Source organism: Phyllopteryx taeniolatus, chromosome 5, assembly GCF_024500385.1.
Source record: "Phyllopteryx taeniolatus isolate TA_2022b chromosome 5, UOR_Ptae_1.2, whole genome shotgun sequence".
Classification (NCBI taxonomy): Eukaryota; Metazoa; Chordata; class Actinopteri; order Syngnathiformes; family Syngnathidae; genus Phyllopteryx; species Phyllopteryx taeniolatus.
This window is the reverse complement of record NC_084506.1, coordinates 15571204-15584617: the sequence shown is the minus strand read 5'-3', so window position 1 is coordinate 15584617 and position 13414 is coordinate 15571204. Positions and strand designations below refer to the sequence as shown.

The following is a 13414-nucleotide window of genomic DNA, read 5'->3' as shown; positions in this document are numbered from 1 at the left end:
CTGTTGTGTTTTGCACTTCAGGGCCACTGTACAATATGGCCATGCATGATGCATGCGAGTATGTTTGGGAAATCATGATCCCAAAAACACTGGCCGCTTCATTAGATACATCATACTACATACAGTGCATGTGTCCCTAATGATGAGGCCGGTGAGCACACAACGTTTGTGTCTGATTGAGCGTTTCCGTGTGAGAAGCAAAGTGTGACGAGCGCAATGTTGTGGCTTTTGTGAATAGAGGCTCGCTCTCAGTGCAGACGCGCGCGGTGCTGAGCTCCCTGGTGTTCGCCAGCGTGCTCTGGCTCTTCCTCATCTACTTGCTAAGGTACACTCTCAAAGCTCTGCTCTCCTACCACGGCTGGATCTTCGAATCCCACGGGAAGATGAGTGCATCCACTAAAGTGTGGCTGGTACGTAGGTTCTATCTCATTAAATGTTGTTTTTACTTTTAAAATAGCAGAATTTTTTTTTACTTAATAATTGTGCATTGTTTATGTGCTCCCAGAGCCTGGTGAAGATGTTTTCAGGCCGCAGACCACTTCTTTACAGCTTCCAGGCGTCCTTACCCAGACTACCCGTGCCCAGGGTGGAAGACACCATTCGCAGGGTGTGTATTCGGGTCTTTTTCATATCATTTGATTGAAAACGGACATAGCCCCCTGAATTGCCATTTGAAAATCAATTAATATTACTGATATGAGTCGATGAATTATTGGCAGTTGTTATCCATCAAAATGGTCATAATTGTTTTTAAGGGGGAAAAAAATCTCAATGTTTTTGAAGCTTTTAATGCCAAAACGTCTTTACCGTTAAGTGTCTGAAATGAAGTTTCCTGCATTTGCAACATGTTTTCTGAAGATGCTGATGACATTGTTGGATATATTGGATTTTTCTCCTATTGCTTAAGATGCCTTTTCCATGAAAACAAGCACAAATTCATCCTAGTGTCTTCAGAGTTAATTTTTTTGGTTCTTCTACCAACAGTCCTCCTTTGTTACTCAAGCTGTCTTTACCGTGTAGGAAAGCAGAACGTAAGTGGAGAAAAAAATAAACTCCAAATTGACAATGACCTTTACAGACAAATTTTAACCAAGCGTCAGGGTGAGACAACAAAACTTTTCTGAAGTCATCAGTAAGAACTTCAACAATACCCGCACTCTGTTTGCTGTGGTTGACAAGCTCACAACCCCCCCGAATCAGATAGCTCCAGAACTCCTAACAGCAGATAAATGCAATGAATTTGCTTGTTATTGTAGTGAAAAAAATACAATCCATCCATCCATCTTCTGAGCCACTTATCCTCACAAGGGTCGCGGGAGTGCTGGAGCCTATCCTAGCTATCATCGGGCAGGAGGCGGGATACACCCTGAACCGGTTGCCAGCCAATTGCAGGGCACATACAAACAAACAACCATCTGCACTCACATTCACACCTATGAGCAATTTAAAGTCTTCAATTAACCTACCACGCATGTTTTTTGGATGTGGGTGGAAACCGGAGTGCCCGGAGAAAACCCACGCAGGCACGGAGAGAACATCCAAACTCCACACAGGCGGGGCCAGGATTGAACCCAGGTCCTCAGAACTGTGAGGCAGACGCTCTAACCAGTCGTTCACCATGCTGCCGAAAATACAATCCATCAGATTAAATATCATCAGAAATCAGCAAAATGATAAAATGATACTACATCTATGGTCATGAGCTGTGGGTCATGACCGAAAGAACAAGATCCCGGATACAAGCGGCCGAAATGAGTTTCCTCCGCAGGGTGTCCGGAGGAGACCCCGGGGACGACCCAGGACACGCTGGAGAGACTACGTCCTTCGGCTGGCCTGGGAACGCTTCAGGATCCCCCCCAGAAGAGCTGGATGAAGTGGCTGGGGAGAGGGAAGTCTGGGTGTCCCTGCTAAAGCTACTGGCCCCGCGACCTCACCCGGATAAGCAGTAGAAAATGGATGGATGGATGGATACTACATCTGAAGCCACCCAGGAAAAACTCTTATTACCATGACAGAATTTGATACAGTATGACCAAAAAACTGTAGAGAAAACGGTTCAGCAGCTGAAACCATCAACGAGCTGTCTTGACTCAATACCATCTGACTTTTTCAAAGCTATTGCGAAGTGTGTGCTAGCTGATTTGCAGCAAATAATCAATTGCTTACTTCAGTCAGGCGAGTTTCGTAAAGCTCTTAAAGTAGCTGCCATTAAGCCTCTGCTTAAAAATAGAACGCTGGACGCTTCCATGTTAGCAAGCTATAAACCCATCTTAAATCTCCCTTTCACAGCCAAGATTGTTGAGAAAGTTATTTTTAATCAACTCAGCAATTTCTTGAACTTAAATTGACTTTCTGACAAATTTCAATCAGGTTTCCGAACTCATCACAATACAGAATCTGCTCTTATCAAAGTGCTAAATGATGTAAGGTTGAATACTGACTCAGGAAAGGTGTGTATTCTGGTCTTATTGGACCTTTTGATACGGTAGATCATAATATACTGCTGAACAGGTTGGAAACGTGGGTTGGACTAAATGGAAGAGTCCTTAAATGGTTCAGGTCCTACCTGTAAGAAAGGAGTTATTTTGTAACCATCAGCATTTAGCTATTATGCTGCATACAAATGGAATAAGTTGCCAACAGAAGTGACGTCAGCCCCAAGTGTGAATGTTTTTCAGTCCAGGTTAAAAACTCTTTTCCCCCATGCTTTTTAGAGTATTTCCACTTTTAAATCGTATTTCTTGCACTGTGCGCTGTTTTAATTGTACTTATATTTTGTAATTTTTCTTTGTTTTAAATGTTTATAAGATGTTTTTTTTCTTAGTTTTTAAATGCTTTTAATCATGTAAGCACATTGAGTTACCTTGTGTATGAAATGCGCTACATAAATAAATTTGCTTTGCTTTACCGTTAATGCCACTGGAGAGGGCATGGGAGACATTTACCCATATACAGTAAAACCAAGCCGGCATTACATTTTTATTTTTTTCCCCTCTCCCCCATGTGTCTTTACCGTTATTGATCAAATTATAAGAAAATGACCCATTTTCAACTTTTGGGCCGGAAACCAAGTTCTAATATTATTCAAAGCAACTCGTAATTTTACAAGAACAAGGTTGAGGATGCCAGTCTCAAAATAATGGAACTGTCTATCAGGTTTATATGTTTGCGATACAAGTACTACTGGTAGACTTTTGAGGTCTTTTCTGTCCAGTCAAGTTATGCTCCTGTTTTCTTTTTTCTTTTTTTTGTGCAGTACCTGGAGTCGGTCCGTCCTCTGCTAGACGATGAGCGATATAAGCAAATGGAGATCTTAGCCAACGACTTTAAAGAGTCAAAGGCCGCCCAGCTGCAGAGATACTTGATCCTCAAGTCCTGGTGGGCCAACAATTACGTGAGTACAGTAGTCCCTCACAAAATGTTACCATTCACACAAACGTATACATGTACATGCATGTTTTTATTGTGTTTTGAAGGCTACGTATGTCCTGTAGGTAAGTGATTGGTGGGAGGAGTACATCTACCTGAGAGGCAGAGGCCCAATTATGGTCAACAGTAACTTCTACATTATGGTATGTGGGAAGAACACAGTTTCAGACTTTTTTTTGTTTGTTTTGCTCACAATACAGACAAGCTAGTAAACAATTCATGTAATTCAATTTTGTTGTATTTTATAGTGTTATATTGTATTAACAATTCAGAAATTGTGACTACTGACAGTCCAACATTGAATTGAATTCTATTTTATTCTATTTTGTTTTGTATTTTATTTGATTCTTGTTTGACTATATATTTAATATACTTATTTTTATGTTATGTATAGTTATTTATTAAATCTTATTTTTTTGTTTTGTTTTATTTAGTAGTTTCTGTTTTATTTTATATTATTTAGATTAGATTGTATTTTATTTTAGATAATTTATTTTAACAATGTCATATTTTATGTAAAGCTGTAATATTTTTTAAAATTGTATTTACATTTTTTATTTCATTTTTTATTGTAACATATTCTGTTTTATGTTATTTAACAGATTTTTTAAATATATATTTTTTTTTATTTCATTTATTTTATTTAAGTGTCAACAATTCAAATATCCTGTGAGTGTGTACCTGCCGACAGCCAAATATCTAATTCAATTTTATTTTGTTTTAATTTATTTGTATTTTTTTCTTTATTTAAATTAACAATTAATTACATTTAATTTAATTGTTTCATATCTCAGAAATCACATGCAATTCATCATTAAAATTTCTCCTGTTCCAAATTTCGTGCACACCTTTTTCTATTTTTCTGTACATCCCATAATATTTACCTGTATGTTGTGCAAAGGACCTGCTTTACATAACGCCGACACACCGGCAGGCAGCGCGGGCGGGCAACGTGGTGCACACCATGCTGCAGTACAGACGCAAACTGGAACGTGGCGAACATGCGCCGGTAATAGACCACATACTAGTGGATACACTTTCCAAAACCTTTTAGGGAACACCATTCCTCTCCATTTTATTGGATCTACAGTAACTTTTCTTGTCTTATTTTTTTTTGGGGGGGGGGGCTGGCCAGCTGAGGGCTTTGGGGACAGTTCCCATGTGCTCTACTCAGATGGAGAGGATGTTCAACACCACCCGCATCCCTGGCATTGAAACAGGTACAGTGAACCTGAGTTTAGCGATTCACGGCACAAGTCAATGTTAAGTCAGATAATGTACCGGCATTACCAGATAACTAGCAACCCTTTATTGCTCAGTGACTGTTTTTCTCAATGTCTGTTGTCGTACTAGAGCAGCTCCAATTACCGGAGACAAATTCCTTGTGTCTTTTTTGGACATACTTGGCAAATAAAGAGGATTCTGATTCTGATGAGTGAATCTGCTTGATCATGGAGGTGAAATTCTTTGTTGCTATGGGTTAGGGTTAAATAGGCTATATACAGTAGGTTATGGGTGAATTTTCTTGGTGACATGGGTGGATTTTTATGTCGATATGGGAGAATTTCCTCATCCATGTGGGTATATTTCATTGTTGCTATGGGAGCACGTCCTTGTCCATGTGTGAGCAGTTTTTAGTCTATGGGTGAATTTCGTCATCCATGTGGATGAATTTTCTCATCACTTTAAGGAAATTTTCCTCATCTGTGTGATTTTGGGTGAAATTCCTCGTCGCTATAGGTGAATTTCTTTGTCCCTGTATGAGAATTTTCGATTCCATTTGGGTGAATCTCCTCGTTGCTATAGGTGAATTTCTTCATCCATGTGGGTGAATTTTCTCGTCACTATGGGAAAATTTCTTCATCCCTGTGTGAGAATTTTCTAGTCATTTAGGTAAATTTCCTCATCCATGTGGGTATAGTTCCTTGTCACCTTGGGACCCTGTCCTTGTCCGTGTGTGAACAGTTTTTAGTCTATGGGTGAATTTCCTCATCCCTGTGTGAGAATTTTCTAGTCCATTTGGTTGAATTTCTTCGTTGCTATTGGTGAATTTCCTCATCCATGTCAGTGAATTTTCTCACCGCCATGGTAGAATTTCCTTGTCCGTGTGTGAGAATTTTCTTGTCCATTTGGGTGATTTTCCTCATCGCTAAGGGTGAATATCCTTTTCCATGGTGTTGAATTTCCTCATTCGTGTGGGTGAATTTCCTCTTTCATGTGGGTGAATTTCTTCATCCATGAGGTTGAATTTCCTCTTTCATGTGGGTGAATTACTTTGAAGGGGGCGTTTTTCCTGTTCCTATTTGAGAATTTCCTCATTTGTGAGGGTGAATTTTCTCATGGATATATGGGAGATGGTGATATTGGTGAATTTCCTTGTCAGTATGGACACATTTCCTCATCGATATGGAAGATGCTGATATGGGAGAATTTCTTGTCACAGGAGACATTGGGTCAATTTCCTTGTCAATTGGCATGATGTTCATATGGGTGAATGTCCTTGTTGCTAGAATTAACTTGTTTATATCGGTGAATTTGTAACAAAATGCAACAATGTAACTAAAAAATATGTATTCTTTCTCACAAATTACAGTGTATTTTTGTACATATTCCAACCAAATCCTTATGAAATTCCACATCAGGCCAATTCTGAGATGTCTGAGTAAAGCCATATTTCTACTAGAAGGAAAATACTCCTTTTTTTAAATATATATCAACAAATACGTACATTTCCTTGCTAAATGTGTTTTGTTTATTTTTGTCCATATTCCTACTAAATTCCTGTGAAAGTCCACATCCGGCCTGTAAAAGTAGTTAGGGTAAGGACATATTTTAATAACATTCATTATTACCACTACGCATATCAAAGCATAATTTGTTTTGGTTTGCAGATTTCGTACAGCACCTGAGTGACAGGAAGCACGTGGTGGTGTACCACAAGGGTCGCTTCTTCCAAGTGTGGCTGTACACGGGAGGACGCCACCTCTTACCCAGTGAACTGGAGACCCAGTTTAGCAGGATCCTCAACGACACGTCCGAGCCGCAGCCCGGTGAGCTCAAATTAGCGGCGCTGACTGCAGGAAACAGGTAAACATATCCCTCGCATCTATATCAAGTATTCGGGTAAGGTACCAAATGCACGGCCTGGCACTGGTATATACTGACTGTGTATTCAACCCCGTTAGAGTTCCGTGGGCTCAAGCTCGGATGAAATACTTCAGCCAAGGAGTGAACAAAGTGTCCCTGGACGCGGTGGAGTCGTCCGCCTTCTTCCTGGCGCTGGACGACGAGCCTCAGGGTTACGACGCGGCCAAGAGCAACTCTCTGGACAGCTACGCAAAATCACTGCTGCACGGAAAGTGCTACGACAGGTAAAAGCCGGCACGCTGTAGCGGCTTGAAAAATAAGATCACATAGAATAAAACCTTTGAATTAAAATAAAATTATAACAATAAATAACAGAAAATGAAATGATTATTATTATCATGAAATAATAAAAACATTAAAAACATTAGAAATTAAGTTAATTTAAACATTTGTGAGGCAGTTGAATCCCATAATTTCTCTCATTTTGTGAAAATATTCTGACTATAAAAGTGGAAAATATAAAATACATTTGGAAAAAGAAAGTGTAAAAAAAGTGTACTGTACTATAAACGTGACAAAGAATTTAATGAATTGTAATAAAGTCAAATGAAAAAAAATTTTTTTTTTTAATTAAATAGGAAATCTGTGAGGCAGTTGAATCCTGTGATTTCTCACAATTAAATTACATATTATTTGTGTAAAGTATATCGTTTAAAGAAGTTCACAGTACTGAATAAAAAATAGAAAACAATCTGAAAATGTACTACACTACTAAAAAGGATTTCACCTTTTTTTCTTTTTTTTCAAATAATTCAAATAAAAGTAAAAAATACATACCGGTATATATAAATACCCAGTGAGGCAGTTGAATCATACGATTCCTCCCAATTACAATTGAATATAATTACATATTATACAGATACAGTATATCATTTTTATACAATTATACTGACAACTGAAAATTAGAAATCAATCTGAAAATGTACTACACTACTAAAAATTCTTTACTTTTTTAATTCAAATGAATGCCCACGACCCTAGTGAGGATAAGCGGTAAAGAAAATGGATGGATGGATAATTCAAATGAATGTAAGAAATTGTGAGTCAGTTGAATCCTGTGATTTGTCTAAATTGTAATTAAGTATAACTAAATACACAGGTCTATCATATTCAGAAATGTTATGTAGTAAAACATGTTTAAAATACATTTCAATACATAAAAAAGAGTATTTTACTAAAATACTGAGCACTATTTTTTTAATTGATCAATTAAATTGAAATGTTTGTATGAAATATACAGTATACAACAATATATAGTTTTAATTATTTTACATTTTCTGTAATGTAAAACCATGCTAAAAATAATTTCAAGTGTTAAAAAATATTAAAATGTATTCAAATGAATCTAAACTAAATGATTAATAAAAAGTAGCAATTCAATTGAATCCTATGATTTCTCTCGATTATAATGAAATATAATTAAATTGACCAAAAAAATTGAAATAGCAAATAAAGAAGAAACTTTGTAACATACAACGTACAGTACTAAAAATACATACTTTAAAAATATACAAATGAATTCAAATACATGTAAAAAAAATTTTTTTAAAAAAAACGAACCAAATGAAGTAGAAGATGTAATTCCATCAGAAATTGTGCAGATGTACCAAATGAATTGGCAAGATTGATTTTCGGTTCTCTTAGGTGGTTTGACAAATCTTTCACCCTCATATCTTACCCAAATGGCAAAATGGGAATAAACGCTGAGCATTCCTGGGCTGATGCCCCCATCGTGGGACACATGTGGGAGGTAATTCGCACTTTCGTGACAGGTAATCATTATTTTGATACTCTTTATTAATATGAGACGTGTGTGTAGTATGTTCTTGCCACCGACTGCTTTCATCTGGGCTACACGGAAGAGGGCCACTGCAAAGGGGATGTGAACAAAGGCCTCCCTCATCCCTCTCGACTCCAGTGGCAAATTCCCAAGGAGGTAGAATATATAAGTTAATATATAATATATTAAAAGCTACAAGTTTGCAAATGGCAGTGTAAAGATGGAATAGTCCATTGCATGAGAAGAAAGGAGGGGGGCAGTCAAAACAATAATGATAAGATTAAGCATTTTGACGTTTTTTTAGCGTGTGAATTAGGACTAAAAGAATAATACTTGAATTGCTTGGAAATGAAGAAAGCTTATTTCTCAGTTTTTATGAGATGTTTGAGGGGCCCCGGAACTCTAGTGAATGCTCCCCGTTGAAGTTTACTGCCAAACTAATAATAAAACAGAGAATTACACGTTGTGTATTTAAAATAACTCCATAACTTTTAAGTCTGCTAGCTTATTGTTAAGGCTAATGAATAGCATCTGTAGCAAATGGTGAACCTTGATATGGTGGGGGAATTCCGCTAGCTTGATGCTAACATATAATGTGAAATCCCATAGTCCATTTTATGAAAATTAGCTTAGTTTTTTTATGGTAATTATAAACCTTCAAAACAACTACTGCTTTGATACACGGAACAGCAACACATACAAACAGCAAAAGATTAACCTTGATATGGTGGGGGAAGTCCCCTAGCTTGATGCTAACATATACTGTGAAATGCCATAGTCTAGCTAACGAAAACTAGCTTAGATTTTATGGTACTGTAATTATAAATCTTCAAGCAACTGCTGCTTTAACACACGGAACAGCAACACATACAGACAGGGCGAACGGTGAACTCCGATACGGTGGGGGAACACAATAATATGTATCAATGTCTGTGTTCTTTCTTTGTCCAGTGCCAAAAAGCGATCGAGATATCCTACCTGTCTGCGTTAAAGATAGCGGACGACGTGGACTTCCACGGCCACCTGTTTAGCGCCTTTGGCAAAGGCCTGATTAAAAAGTGCAGGACCAGCCCGGATGCTTTCATCCAGTTGGCCCTGCAGCTGGCCAAGTTCAGGGTACGCCTCCTATCACCATTTGTAAAAGTTGACACTGAAAATTTTCATTGTTATTTCGCCCATTTCCACCGCCATACTCCTTCCACATTTCTCCACCAATTCTAACCATTCCAACCTCAGCATATTTATTCAGGGCATCTGGGCAACTGTTTTCTACATTCCCCAAATTCCCACTTTCCCCAGAATTCCACATGTTCACCACACACACAAAAAAAACTCAAGTGAATGAAACATTCAACAAAAAAAGTTCTCCTATCGTTCACATTTCTACTTCAAACTGTTTAGCTCATTCAGAACATAGTGGGAATTATTTTCCACATGCACAAAATTCTACACTTTTCCACAATGGAATTTTACACATATACCTCCGTCCACATTTCTTGGATGATTCAAACCATTCCAACTTCAATATTCAGCACATTCAGGTTATCCTGGGAACTGTTTTCCACATTACCAAAAATCTTGGCTCCGCTTCAGCTGGTCAGCGCACACACACGATTTCTATACAAATTGCATTCGTTAGTGATTATTTTTAGTCTGCCCACCAGGACCAGAGAGAGTTCTGTCTGACGTACGAATCGTCCATGACGCGGATGTTCAGGGACGGTCGCACGGAGACGGTGCGTTCGTGCACCTCTGAGGCCGTCGCCTTCGTCAGATCCATGGAGGACCGACAAGCGACGGTAAGAACGACAAATCAAGACCAAGAAAGTCAAGTCTAAAAGTCATGTTGTGTCTGTGCAGTACATATAACATGCGAAAAATGCCACAAAATTGACATGCACGCTTTTGCTATCATTTTTAACACTATTAAAGCTTTTAAAGCTAAATTCGTTCAATTAGGTACATTTTAGGTCACCCCCCCATTTTTTTTTTTTATATTTATGATTCTATTGTAATAAATTCACCATTTTGTATAAGGATCACACTAAATTCTTGGCTGAAATTGTACTTTTTAAAAATTAACCATCATGTTTAGATGTTAAATATGTTTTCTATGAATTAGTCTATTTTTGTTCAAAATACCACTGAATTCTCATGAGTCGAATCTCAAATGTCACAAATCCGACAAAAAATTACTTTGAATTCAAAGTACTTGTTTGTAAAAAATAATCACAATATTTTCATTATATCTTTTCTTCCAATTACATTGTATTTTTGTACAGAATCCTACTAAATTGTCATTAGATGAGGCGGAAATTTCCGTATATGTAATTTGAGCATTTTTCTGACATCCATTAGTACAAAAAATATTTTAACTGACCACCCCCGCTCAAAAATATATATGTTTTCTGGACTAAGTAGTGTATATTTGTACAAATTATTACCAAAGTAATGACTTAGAATTAAAAAAGTAGTGAGGTTATATTTGTAATGAGATTTATTTGTAGCATAAAGTACACTTTTTCCATTTCCCTCTCACCCTGTATGTATGTTTTTCTACTAAAACAGTGTATTTTTTGTACAAAATCATACTAAATTGTCATTAGAGGACACTCAAGCTTCACATCTGGCCAGGAAGTAATCTCATGATTTCCTTGCTGCAACTCCCATCTTTGCACACACCCATTTATTTGTAGAATTTTCATAAAAAACATTACTCACCTACAGTAATTAAGTATTTATACTTTGTCACCTCCCACCACTTTTAATTTCCAACCTTTGTCCTCTTTGTGTACGTAACAGAACATGCAGAGGCTGGCGCTGTTTCGCAAAGCGGCCGACAAGCATCAGAACATGTACCGTCTGGCAATGACCGGTTCCGGCATCGACCGACACCTCTTCTGTCTCTACATCGTGTCCAAGTACCTGGGCGTGGACTCGCCATTCCTAAAGCAGGCGAGAACGCGCAAGCACGCTCCAGTGGTACGCTAACGTGGCTAACAGTTCCTCGCTTGCAGGTTCTTTCGGAACCGTGGAAGTTGTCCACCAGTCAGACTCCTCAGCAACAGCTCAACTTGGTGGATATCAATAAGTTCCCCAAATATGTCGGGGCTGGAGGGGGATTCGGCCCAGTGAGTGAAACTCCAGAAATAGACAAGACATTTGTCACAAGTGGAATGAGAAGAAATCCATATTAACAAAATACAAAGGGACATAGTTTTTATTTTAAGACTCTAATGCCTGTCCAAAAAATACATAACAGTAAAATACAGGTAAAACAAAATAAATAACTTGACCTACAAATTATAATATAATAAAAATATAAACAAAGAAATCGCTTCTTTTAAAGCAACCAATTTAATGTAATTTAATATTTAATTAAATGATCCTCTCCTGATGTATTTTACATTAATACAAATACTAAAATAAAAAAATACATTTTATATTATTCATATACTCAAACAAGACATAATTTGAGCATAATTTAGTAGATATGGTTTTATATATAGAAAAAAATAGAAAATCAAGAACTTCTCTTTTCATCCACCCAAATAGATTTAACAATTTACTAGTACTTTTAGTACTTTATTGTACATAAAATCAAACAACATGATTTTTATATTTTAAAATGATAAATATTTTGTGCATAACTGTTTATTGGATATAATGTACTATAAATAAAACTAGTATTTTTCAAGCACCGAAATACATGAAATAAAATATCACAAACCAAGACACAAATTCGGGACAAAAAAATGTATACTAATAAATTCCTATAAAGTAAAAAACATACATTCATAAATATCAATATGACAAATTCAGTGCATATATTTGAATATGAATTTAAATTATTTTATTCATAGACATTTTTTCCGTTCCAGCACCCAATTAAACAAAATTTAAAGAAATTATAATTGTTTTTTAAAACATGAGACTCAAATACCTGTCAAAAAATAGCATAGTAATAAAATAAATCCCAGAATAATTTTTTTAAGTACCGATATTATAAATGAAAAGCAATGTATATTTTAATATACATGTAAAGTAAAATAAAATCAAACAATATATGCAGCTAAAATCAAACAATATATGCAGCTCTGTTACCTGAAGACAGTATTTTGTGTGTGTATTATAATAAAGAATTTCTATTATTTTTGCCTCCTCATTTTGTAGGTGGCCGATGACGGTTACGGAGTGTCTTACATCATTGTTGGAGAAAACCTCATCACATTCCACATCTCCTGCAAGTTCTCCAGCCCGGACACGGTAAACGTCCGCAATGTGCCACCACACAACACACACACTTTCTATGACTTGCATTTACGGCAGTTTTTCTTAATTTTAATTTTAATATATATATTTTTTTTAAACACCCAAGTACCACCTAAAAAAAAATTGTTATCCCTCCAAGTACATCATGACCGACATGAGATACAATAGCATAGAAGGCCTAAGTGGTCATCAAAAACAAGACAAAATTTTATTCCTAAAGTATATTTAATGTTATGATCAGCTACTGTAACATTATGGACAGCTGAACATTAACACTGCACTTAAATATAGGACAGCAATGGGAGGGGGTGAGGGGGGGGGGGGAATTTCTGACACATTTACAGCGTCAAAATAGAGCTGTTGTTTTGTCGTCGCTACGGGCCAATGTCAGCCGTCTGTCGCATTTCCGCTTTCCACCACTGTTAATCTCCCACCTCTGGCTCCTCGTGTGGTCCGCGCAGGATTCGTGCAGATTCGGCCAGAACATCGACAAAGCCATGATGGACATCCAAACACTTTTCCAGGCCACAAACGACAAGAGGACAACAGCAGAGTCGGTGATGGAGCTCAACAACGGCAAGAAGCACGTCTAGCACACCAGCGTACGTGAGGGTGTGTGTGTAAGATGTTTTGCATGCAGGTAATGATGTCATAGTTCTCACTGTTGATGCCATCATACAAGCTGCTCATTCCACACACACAATGTATGGCCCTGTAAGTTATTGCTCTGTATATTGTGCTTTTGTGAATAGGAACTTTGTAAATAAATCACCCACACTTATTTGA

The 13414-nt window shown here is 37.2% G+C and overlaps 1 protein-coding gene across 2 annotated transcripts in view; it reads left to right on the top strand.

Moving 5' to 3' along the window:
• The window catches only part of cpt1b (carnitine palmitoyltransferase 1B (muscle)), a 20363-nt gene extending 6949 nt beyond the window's left edge, over positions 1 to 13414 (top strand). Inside the window, exons 4-19 of one of the 2 annotated variants that reach the window (XM_061773006.1) lie at positions 239 to 410; positions 506 to 607; positions 3257 to 3394; positions 3495 to 3572; positions 4331 to 4438; positions 4565 to 4649; positions 6321 to 6516; positions 6615 to 6800; positions 8221 to 8326; positions 8396 to 8512; positions 9308 to 9472; positions 10021 to 10155; positions 11159 to 11311; positions 11374 to 11487; positions 12530 to 12622; positions 13090 to 13414. In XM_061773006.1, coding sequence (XP_061628990.1) covers positions 239 to 410; positions 506 to 607; positions 3257 to 3394; positions 3495 to 3572; positions 4331 to 4438; positions 4565 to 4649; positions 6321 to 6516; positions 6615 to 6800; positions 8221 to 8326; positions 8396 to 8512; positions 9308 to 9472; positions 10021 to 10155; positions 11159 to 11311; positions 11374 to 11487; positions 12530 to 12622; positions 13090 to 13221 — 2080 coding nt within the window. In that variant the 3' untranslated portion in view covers positions 13222 to 13414. Of the gene's footprint in view, positions 1 to 238; positions 411 to 505; positions 608 to 3256; positions 3395 to 3494; positions 3573 to 4330; positions 4439 to 4564; positions 4650 to 6320; positions 6517 to 6614; positions 6801 to 8220; positions 8327 to 8395; positions 8513 to 9307; positions 9473 to 10008; positions 10156 to 11158; positions 11312 to 11373; positions 11488 to 12529; positions 12623 to 13089 lie in introns of both variants that reach the window. The other variant, XM_061773005.1, reaches the window with a different exon arrangement.